This window comes from Labrus mixtus, chromosome 16 (genome assembly GCF_963584025.1).
Source record: "Labrus mixtus chromosome 16, fLabMix1.1, whole genome shotgun sequence".
Taxonomy (NCBI): domain Eukaryota; kingdom Metazoa; phylum Chordata; class Actinopteri; order Labriformes; family Labridae; genus Labrus; species Labrus mixtus.
The window spans coordinates 25,393,460-25,404,728 of NC_083627.1; the positions used below are offsets into that span (position 1 = coordinate 25,393,460).

Here is an 11,269-nt window from a genome sequence, read left to right on the forward strand (position 1 = left end):
AGTCTTTGAAGGGCAGTCAGTGCCACTTGGTGAAGTTTATTTGCATTTTATACAGCCTTTTACCACCAAGCTAAAAAGCACTGTGAGCATTAAGAACTTTGGGACTATAGGCCGAGGTTAAACTGAAAAATTGAGTCATACAGGTAAAATTTTCAAAGCTGCCTCAGACTTAAATTATTGTACAATTTTGTCTCTATATAGGATAGGATAGGATAGGATAGGATAGTACTTTATTGATCCCCAGAGGGGAAATTCGGGCGTTACAGCAGCACAGACAAGAAAGCTTGAAAATACAAAATACACATTAAACAGAATAAATAAAAATAAAAATAAAAAACAAGGGGTATATACAAGTACAAAATGAATGATGAAGTTAGCAGGGGGAATTGAGAATTGAGACAGTGTTTGCAGAGAATGACAAGGTAAAGTGACAAGTGATTAAAGTGACTCTGTATGATAAATAGCAGCAAGTAATGTAAACAGCAGAGAAGAGAGGCAGTGTTGTACCACAGTAATGCAGAGTGTATATATATAGTGTTATATAATATAATGTAGTATAATATAATATAATATAGTGCAATATGAACAATATAGTGTAATATAATGAAGTGTTATATAATACAGACTAGTATAATAATATAATAAAATATATAGAATGTACAGTATATATGTATATATATATATGGATGCTAAGTAATAATAATAATAATACAATAATACAATGATAATAATGAAGCAGGTCATGTGGGTAGTGTTTTATGGGGGTGAAGTTTTGTGTCAAGGACAGACTGTTATTGTTGTCATAGGCTGCTGTTGTACAGTCTTATGGCAGTGGGCACAAGGAGCGCCTGAAGCGCTCTGTTTTGCACCTGGGGGGGATGAGGCGTTGGCTGAAGGAGCTGCCCATCTGCCACAGCTCGTCATGTAGAGGGTGAGAGGAGTTATCCAGGATGGATAAAATTTTGTCCTTCATCCTCCTCTCACCCACTGTCTCCAAACTGTCCAGATCAAGACCCACTACAGAGCGGGCCTTCCTCACCAGCTTGTTCAGCCTGTTTGCCTCACCAGTCTTGATGCCACCCCACCAGCACGCCACAGCAAAGAAGAGGGTGCTGGCCACCACAGACTGGTAGAAGGTCTTCAGGAGTCTGTTGCAGACACTGAACGATCTGAGTCTCCTCAGGAAGAACATCCTGCTCTGTCCCTTCCTGAAGAGGGTGTCAGAGTTGTGAGTCCAGTCCAGTTTATTGTTGATGTAGACCCCAAGGTACTTGTATGAGTCCACCCTCTCCACTTCCTCCCCCTGTATGATGACTGGGGCAGGGGGCCTCTTCTTCTTCCGGTAGTCCACTACCACCTCCTTTGTTTTGCTGATGTTGAGCTTCAGGTGGTTGCTTTCGCACCATGTGACGAAGCTCTCTAACAGTCCTCTGTACTCCTTCTTGTCGTCATCAGTGATGCACCCAACAATGGAGGAGTCGTCAGAAAACTTTTGGAGGTGGCAGGAACCAGAGTTAAACCTGAAGTCTGATGTGAAGAGAGTGAAGAGGAAAGGCGTCAGAACAGTTCCTTGAGGTACTCCTGTGTTGCCCGTCACTACATCAGAGACACAGCCGTCGACTCTGACATACTGTGGCCGGCCCGTGGGGTAGTTAAAAATCCAGGCTGTGGTGTCAGGGTGCAGCTGCATATCCAGCAGTTTGTCCCTCAGGAGGCAGGGCTGGATGGTATTGAAAGCACTGGAGAAGTCAAAGAACATGACTCTCACAGTGCTTCCCTTCGTCTCCAGGTGTGATAGGGCTTTGTGTGTCAGGAAGATGATAGCATCCTCCACACCAATGTGCCTCTGATATGCGAACTGCAACGGATCCTGGAAAGCAGTGAGCAGGGTCCTCAGGTGCTGGAGAACCAGCCTCTCAAATGTCTTCATGACATGTGACGTGAGTGCCACAGGTCTGTAGTCATTGAGAGCGCTGGGACGACCTTTCTTTGGAATTGGGACGATGCAGGATCTGTCACAGACGAGCGCTGGGACGACCTTTCTTTGGGATTGGGACGATGCAGGAGGTCTTCCACAGGTCAGGCACCATCATCAGCCTCAGGGAGAGGTTGAAGAGGTGCTGAAAGACTCCTGCAAGCTGCCCAGCACACACCTTGAGGATCCTGGGACTGATGTTGTCTGGTCCACTGGCTTTTCTGATGTGGAGTCTGGAGAGTTCTCTTTGTACCTGGCTGGTAGTAAGAGTGAGAGTGGGACAGTGAGCAGGGGAGGGGTGTGGAGTACTGTCTATTGTCATGCAGGTACCTGAAGGGAGGGAGCTGGGGGGTGAGGGGGGGCTGTCCTTTGAAGCTGCTGATGAGGAGCTGAGAAAGGGGGGGGAGGTGGTCAGGACCTTGATGGGAGGAAGAGCAGAGTCTCCAGCAGAGGTGTGAATGGGGGCTGAGGTGGTGGGGGGAGACCTAGACCCATTATTTGAGCTCACTGGGTCGGGGGATGTGTCAAACCTATTGAAAAATAGGTTCACCTCAGCAGCAAATACTGGGTCTCCTTTAATCCTGGGTTCCGGCCTGCTGCAGCCCGTCATCTGCTTCATGCCATTCCACACCTCCTTTGAGTTGTTCTGTCCCATCTTGGCCTCAATCCTGTCCTTGTAGTTGTTCTTGGCCTCTCTCAGCTTCTTCTTTAACTCCTTTTGGACAGCCTTGAGCTCCTCACGATCCCTAGTCATGAAGGCCCTCTTCTTTTTGTTGGGGAGAGCTTTAATGTCTTTATTGATCCATGGTTTGTTGTTTGAGAAGCAGCTGACCTTTTTGGTAGGGACTATGGTGTCCTCACAGAAACTGATGTAGTCTGTAATACAATGAGAGAGGCCTTCAATGTCATCACCATATTCCTCCTTAAACATTTCCCAGTCTGTGACATTGAAGCACTCCTGCAGGGCCTCCTCTGTATCCTTAGACCAAACCTTCAAAGTCCTTGTGTTGGCCCCCTGCTGCTTCACCAGGGGCCTGTAGGTGGTCTCAAGGTGGATGAGGTTGTGGTCTGATTCCCCAAGAGGGGGGAGGGAAGAAGAGCTGTATGCTCCCTTCACGTTGGCATACAGGAGGTCCAGGGTTTTATTCCCTCTTGTAGCACAGTGCACATACTGTTTAAAGTTCGTCAGGACAGGGGAGAGAGACATGATTAAAGTCCCCGCTGATCAGTATGAGGGCGCTGGGATGCTGGGTTTGTAGTCCCACGATCATAGTGTGGATGACGTCACTCGCGCTAGCGGCTACAGCTGATGGTGGGACGTAAACAGCAACAGCAATGGCATGTGAGAACTCCCGTGGCAGGTAGTACGGGCGTAATCCCACCGCCAGCATTTCAACGTCTGGGGTACAGACACAGTCCTTCACAGTTACATGTCCGGGATTACACCATTTAGAGTTAATAAAGACAGCAAGACCTCCACCTCTCTTCTTACTGCTCTGTCTCCCCCTGTCCTCTCGTACCAGCGTGAAGCCGGCCAGCTCGATGTGACTGTCTGGTATATTCCCATGCAGCCATGTCTCCATGAAGCAAAGTAAACTGCACTCCCTGTAGACACAGGCTGTTTACTAAAGCTGTAAGTTCGTCCGCTTTGTTGGTGAGTGACCTGACGTTCCCCATGATGACCGACGGTAGAAAGGGTTTAAATTTCCTGTCTCTCTCGATCCGCTCCCTGACTTTAGTGCCGGCTTTCTTCCCCCGGCGGACACCTCTCCATAACTCCTCAGGGATGCGTGTAGGAGGAACACCGGCTCCATGCCTGAAGCTCAGTAGTTCCTCACGAGTGTACGTGATCATTCCAACAGTAGAAAAAAAGTCCCGAAAGAAACACGTAATTCTACGAGTAATACCGCAACTAAAACGCTGCAGCAGTGTCCAACAATAAACATCGAAACAGTGCTAAAATACTCAATAAAAGCAAGAAAATAGACGAAATAAAGAAAAAAGAGTTGGAGCTGCTGCAACAGGCTGCCGACTCTCAGCGCCCGCAGTTAGATATGTCAAAAAAAAAAAAACCTTAAAAGGACCGTTGTGTTGTTGCTGGTGATCAGTGGGTTTACTTGGAGCTGGTGTACTTGGTCACAGCCTTGGTGCCCTCAGACACGGCGTGTTTAGCCAGCTCACCGGGCAGCAGCAGGTGGACAGCGGTCTGGATCTCCCTGGAGGTGATGGTGGAGCGCTTGTTGTAGTGAGCCAGACGGGAAGCCTCCCCGGCGATGCGTTCAAAGATGTCGCTCACGAACGAGTTCATGATGCCCATAGCCTTGGAGGAGATACCAGTGTCGGGGTGGACCTGCTTCAGGACCTTGTAGACGTAGATGGCATAGCTCTCCTTCCTGGACTTTCTCCTCTTCTTGTCGGTCTTGGTGGCCTTGGAGATGGCTTTCTTCGAGCCCTTCTTGGGCGCTTTCACGGTTTCAGGCATGTTTTCTGAGTGGTGGTCTCAGAAACGGATGTACAGGGAAATATGCCTGAGGATCTATTTTCACTAACACCTACAATAAAGCAATAAGTGGCTGTGACTCAGAGGTTCAGCGGGTCACCCTTGAATCCCAAATATTGCAGTTCTTCCTGTCTCCATGTAAAAGTCATTTCTTTCCCCTGAATAAAGGTGAGTCAAATATCTCTGTATTGGTCTTCACCAACTGCTGAAGGAAATATATTGGTTTTGAGAAACTAATTTCTCCTTCGTGTTCACGTAAGTTTATCTGGGTTTTTTTTCCTTGAAAAAGCCACCTGGTTAGAAACAATATATTTAAGTTCAGTATTCTTTGCGTTCTCAGGACGTCTTTGTGCTTTCTGTCCCAAACACTAAAACAGAAATTGGGAAAAGGGCTTTAAAGAATTATTCACCCTCAGCCTGGAATCTGTTGTAGAATGACTTGATACTCAAGGAGCTGGTGTCCTTAAATGTTTTTAAATCTAAAATGAAAGACTTGGAAGCAGATTCTATAGGATGTGAATGTTTTTAGTGCAACAGCTTAAATTACTGACTCCTTGATTTGACTCATGGATGATTCTCTTTAAATGCAAGTTTGAGTGTTTTGTAAATTGTACTGTGTCTATTTGTCTCTCTGTCTGTAAATTTGTGTTATTGCTGCTGACTGTCTTGGACAGGTCTCCCTTGGACAAAAGGTTCTTAATCTCAATGGGACCAACCTGGTTAAATAAAGGTAAGGTAAGTACTCTCAGCTGCAGCTAAATAAAACCACATCATTGATTGATTTTTTTAATCTTAAAGATGCATAGCACTCCAATAACACTCCAGATTTACTTTTTTTAAAATTAGAATCCAAATTAGACCGTCAGAGCCTGATATGTCTTATTATTTTACATAATCTTACTTGCCAAAATTACTTCCCTCTTCACCGACAATGTAATATGTTAGATTTTGCCAAGTTCCTTTTTGTTTTACAAAAACTTTATTTTTTCACAAAATATTGAACTTCCCATCATGTAAACAGACATCAATCAAGTCATTTGAGCAGAAAGCTGACATGATTTATAATTTGCCACACAACAGGACATCAACAAAATCAGTTTTACCACAGCCAAAAACCCAACTGTCTACAACCTTCTACAGCTTCTAATGTGACCTGCTTACTGACAAGAAATAAACACACAGAAGAGTCAGAATGCAGAACCTCCTTTCAGAGTGAAAAGAAGATCAGAAGGAGGATGGCTAACTGGCTCCTGGATTTTCACTATACTAGCCTCAGTCGTCTTTTCACAAAGCGTGACAGGAAATCCTCCTCATATATGACGGTCTGTATCCAGGCAACCATAGAATTGGCCTTGACACGTGATTGGAAGTTATCCCCAGAGCTCAGAAATCTCAAAGGCAGATTTTTAAGATACAAATATGTCACATTTTAACCACCTTTTAAGTCAGACTGCTAACCTCAATCAAGCACATGCTTCCGCCTTCACCTAGAAGTGATTATTCTTAAAGTGTACCCGGTAACTGTTGGCTCCACTGGTCACTTCAGTGGCAGAAAATCTTCATGTGTAAAAGGGTAATATAATCTAGAGTAAATATTGTCAAGGCCTGAGCTTTTTCATAGCTGTGCGTCTCTTTTGTGCTGTCGTGTGTTTGTTTCAGTTTAGTCGGCCATCTGAGGAGCGAGTGCCCTCGCTCCTGGAACAAACTTCCCTGACACTGTGCAAGATTTTTATCAAGCTTCTCCCTGGAAGGAAGCAACGCTTCCAATTACCTCAGCAGAGCCAGCCAGCCAGCCATCTCGGCTGTTTGACAGATGACTTTGACCTCAGCAAACATGAGGGCCCTCTCTCGTTTGACAAGTACGCCTGCTGCTGAAGGGAGAGGTTGATGGGTGCAGACGCAGGTATGGAAATGTCTTAGACTCAGACCGCATCCTGTACAGTGTAAAGCTCAAAGCATGGAAGTACAGGTCACCTACTTCTGTGGCGTCTGTCTATACCATCTCAAAACACATAAAAAGTAACATTTCCCCTTTGATGATTAATACTCACACTCATATGCCCAGTCCAAATCTCCACACTCACAGACGCACAAACACTGAGGCCCGTTTCATGATAAGTGTGAGTGCTTAGTGCTGCCCCAAGGTCAGATCATCGACACAGACTTTACAACTCTAAATTACATAATCTCCATGAGTCCACATTTCTGCTGACTTACATGAGGGACTTAAGGGCACCTCCTGCAGCCACATGTCCGATGTGTCCTTGAGCAAGACAATTAACCACAAGTTGCTTCCGCTGCTTCGTCAGCGGTGTATGAATGTGTATGAATGAGATTGGTTAATTTTAATGGACAGTTTACACAGCAGCCTCTGGCATCAGTGTGTGAATGTGTAGGTGTGACATGCGGTGTAAAAGCACTTTGAGTGGTCAGAAGACTAGAAAAGCGCTATACAAGCTCAAGTCCATTTACCCAGAATTAATTACCAGGTAACGTGATGAACCTTATTGTCGTCCCCTCCCCGAGTGAATGTAAACAAATAATCGTGTATTAAAGCAGTATTCCAAGTTTGGAGAAAAAAATCTTCATAAATTCAAACAAAAACAAACAGGATGTATGGAAAAAAAACACAAGTAGTAGTACACAGTGTTATCTCTGTTGTGGTTGTTAATATTATGTATTAAGAGTTCTTTATATTTCTAGGACCATAGACTCACTCTCTGCATGCCTGACATCATTAAAGTCTGTGTGGGCTCATGGCTCTGGCTTTAGGGAGGAGATTAGGATCGGACCATACTCAACTGTGAGTCTTGAATGCAGCTTCCTGCGATAAGCAGCCGTGAATGTGTATTCTGATTCGTAGTAGAAATGTCACTGTGAGGACAATAACACAACTATGAGGCTTATCTATAAGACAGCACTTTTCCAAACAAATGTTATAAAACTTGCTTTAAAAAAAAAAAACACATTACGGGAATAATACCAGTAAGACTCAATATCAACAAAGTGAACAATAGCAGGCCATTTCCTTTTCCCTCACACACAGTGTAGTTGAGGGAGCATGTAACCTTGTAACCTTGTAGACGCCCTTGTGTTTCTTGATCAAGTAGATGTGTGTCTCCGCTAATGTGCTGGGATTTTATGAATATAAAAAGTTGCAGAACTGTTCAACTTCTACTCTCCCCACCGGCACAAAACTTAAGTAAATCACTTTATCATTAACAATAATGTTCAGTGTGCCACATCTTTATAAAGTCATACAAACAATGCAGCGTAATTAGAGCACACTTTTGTTGTTTTCAAGTTGTGCCACTGTGTGACTCTGTGCTGTTATTAACTTCCCCCCTGTATTACACATGCTGCTAAAACACTCTGTGTTAATCAGAGTTCTTAAACTCCCGCACGCAAACAGACTCCATCCTTTGTTTTCTGTGCTGCTGTTATTACCTTAATCAAGCCACTTCAAGCAGTGGAATTTTCTCCGTGCATGCCGACCCACAAGGCAGAGAGTGATGAAAATGCACCTTGTGAGTGTGAGCTCATTATTCTCAGTTTTCCACACACTGTGAATACAAATACAGAGAGGATAATCCTGGGTAGTACACCTTACAAGGTTCTTTGGTTTTGTTCACTCTCCATAGAGCGATTACAAAGACAACAATGTGTTTTTATTCAGCTTTGCTCCTTTTTTAAACATGGTTTTATAACCCTCAATGTTAGTTCACTGCTGGCCCAGGTTACGGACATGTTTAATCTACTTTAATAATAAAGCCTTTCAACAACCTAATCGTTAAAAAATGTAAAGATTCACTTTTCATTTTTGGATGTCATCACCCTGGTGATCGCAGGAACATAGAGCTGACATTAAAAGAACAAATCAGCAGAAATACAAAGTTTTTAATCATGCAGCTTTCTTAAAACACAGACAGAATTAAGAACTTAATACTAAAGAGAAACATGTTGTTACAGACAATCCCTTAATTATTAATTGGGGATTGTGCATCTCAATTGTCTCTGAATAACTCGAAATTTAAGTATTTTGCTCATAATACCATTAAATCAAATCTTTTATTAGTTAGCAGATTTTGACTCTTTCTCCAGGTTAAGCTTGATTGTTAGCCTCATATTCTCTCTCATAAGAAGCCTTGCAGGAGGATTAAAGGTTTCAAGGTTAGGATTTGAAATAGGTCTGCTTGGCAGCTGCTGCAGCAGGAGCCGAACCTCATAACTCTGAAGCAGTGTCTTTGTCAAGTTTCTGTAAAGCCTTTCCTACAAAGCTAAATTGATGAGATAACTTTGGTGAAATATTAGGGAATAGGTTGCTGCAATAATGCAGAGTGTGAAACACTGCGGTGGATTTTGCATTACATTTAGCTTCAAACCTCTTGTGTAGAGAATCAAAGGGCTTTGATAATGTCTTAAAAGTTAAGGCGTCTTGAAGATGAACTGGCTGCATTGTTTTATTGAACTCCTGACAAATACAGGTTCAATATTTACTTTCTTCTTGCTTAGTTTTTGGTCTCCACCAGCTCCCGAAGAAAAATATATGGTACCTGAGCAGCTAAAAGCTCTGCTACGTTCATCAGCTAACCACTAACTTTGTCTGACTGCTATTTGGTGTCGGACTGGTAGTGAAAACATGTTTGTTTTAATTTGCCGGAAATTGATGTGTTGCAGACGAAAAAAAAAAAAGTGAGGGTCAGTGGCACGTATAGAAAAAAAAAGGTTGTGGGTAAACTTGGGATCAGTGAGCCTACAACTCTATCAGTTTGTCACATGACAGCTTTCAATTTAGAAGAAATTTGATCATTCTTTTGAAATAGTAGTTTGACAGCAAGAGAGCACAAAAAAAATGACATTTCAGACACAGATTTGGTGCCACAATGGAGGTCAGAGTCCACTCACACATGCCGAAGAGGTGACTGAGCCAGCTGTTGTCACGATAATTTCCACTCTCCTGACATCTGGATCCACACATTCATGCAAATGAACTGCAATTAGTACGCCGACTCTCATTTGGCCTAGCGATCTCCCCAGACACCAGCAGATAAAGAAAGACAGAGCCAAAGAGATTAAACAGGAGAGGATGAAAAATCACTAATAGTGATGTGATATATTGTACCACACAGGCTGACCTTGCTGCAGAGTTAAGTAACACACTAGAGGAGTCATTCTCTCTTTTGGCTTAGCTGTTAGTGACAGCACCTCGAATCATTAGCAGGAGAAGCTCAGCATACTGACAATCTCTCCGAACAAATGGCCCTCTCTGAAGAGACAGGTGAGGAAAAGCCCTTCCCTCCGCACTGACTAGACTGCCACTTCCTTAAGTCACGAGGGGCACCAGAGTCCCAGCTGATTATCACATCTTAACATTTTAAATTCTCTTCTTCTTTTGCACCATCTGTCTTCGGTCTCAGATCATTGCAGCATCCCTGAACTTTGACCTCGACTGCTGAAGTGATTAATGAAAAACAACCTCGAGAGCCACTTCCAGGTGTGATCGATGGCCGCCCCGCTCTGATTTCACAATGAAGACGACATTCGGAGCAACACCTCAGTCCTCTGATCGGCAGACAGATGGCATGTTTAAGTTAGAGCATGAAAGGCTGTCGTTTAATACAGTAATCTACACATCTAGTCTCTCACTCCACACACCATCATGATTATATAACCAATATGCTCTGTTCCAGAGAGGCTCGGGAGACTATGCTATTATGGCCTACTTGCATTATGTGCCCTTTTGAGTACTTTTTCTTTAATCAAAAGTTTTAGTTACTTTTACTTCTGACAGTTATCGGTCAAGAGCCAACCGATGTCACCAACAAGATGAACTCATGTGAAGTCTGGAAATGAACTAGTTTTGAAAATAGCTGTGTGAGAGGCTGACAGCAAATGACATATTCATTATGAATACTCACATGCATTCATAACTAATTTGAAAATTGCCAATGGGAAAACATACAATTATCTGTGTTTGAAAGAGCATGGCACTTTGATCTATTATTACAGCATGTAGAAAGCTGCATCTGCATTGGTTTTTAAACAGGACATTTTAGCCTCACAAGACAGATGAAGCTGAATTCAAATCTTCTCTTTTTTTGCACCTCTCTCCTTTACTGTTTCCCCTTCTTATAATGTTTTTTTTTTTGCTTTGACAGACCTCTCAGGACTGATTGTTTTTTTACATGCAGGCCCAGGGGGATTCAAATGCGACAGTGCAAAGAGATGGCTGCGTACAGTAATGAGAGTGTAAATGAAGGGGTGCAGCCAGAGTTTAGCTGTAATGTTCCCAATATCAGGCTGCACACATATTGCATATTTATAGATACTTAAAACATTAACAACTCTCCGATTTAAGGGTACAGACAGCTCACTCACTACACCTTCACAAAGTCTGGATATTATGCTAAACATTGGTTAATGACTCAGAGCTTTGATTCATCTCAAATGGTATTCAGTAGTAGCGTGAAGCTTAGATGAGCTGATACTTAGATCACAGACTTATCTATAACAGGCACAATTTTAAACATGGATTAAGTTAATGAATATGTATCCAAGACAAGATAGAAATAAGGTGAAGACATCAGGACACAATCAACTGAAGCAACTGCAAAGTCATTAAACCATTCAATTGAAAATATCAGCACATTAAATAATATCACCATCCAGATGTTCAGATAAGAGCGGATAATTGACTTGATGAAGGGTGGTGTCCTTTACTGTGTTTCTTTCTCTGCCTGCATGTTCAGCCATGTTGAAAGATGAAGAGAATAAGTATTTGTTTGGCTTCCTCG

At 43.1% G+C, this 11,269-nt stretch overlaps 1 protein-coding gene across 1 annotated transcript; it reads right to left on the reverse strand.

The window, feature by feature from the left end:
* Window positions 1-4,088: 4,088 nt before the first annotated feature.
* Window positions 4,089-4,457, reverse strand: LOC132991031 (histone H2B 5-like). Its single transcript, XM_061059595.1, has one exon. The coding sequence runs from the start codon at window positions 4,455-4,457 to the stop codon at window positions 4,089-4,091; it is 369 nt and encodes a 122-aa protein (XP_060915578.1).
* Between the last annotated feature and the right edge of the window lie 6,812 nt (window positions 4,458-11,269).

Excerpts from the sequence above, each read along its gene's own strand:
- LOC132991031 (XM_061059595.1), bottom strand. The coding sequence starts at position 4,457 with ATGCCTGAAACCGTGAAAGCGCCCAAGAAGGGCTCGAAGAAAGCCATC.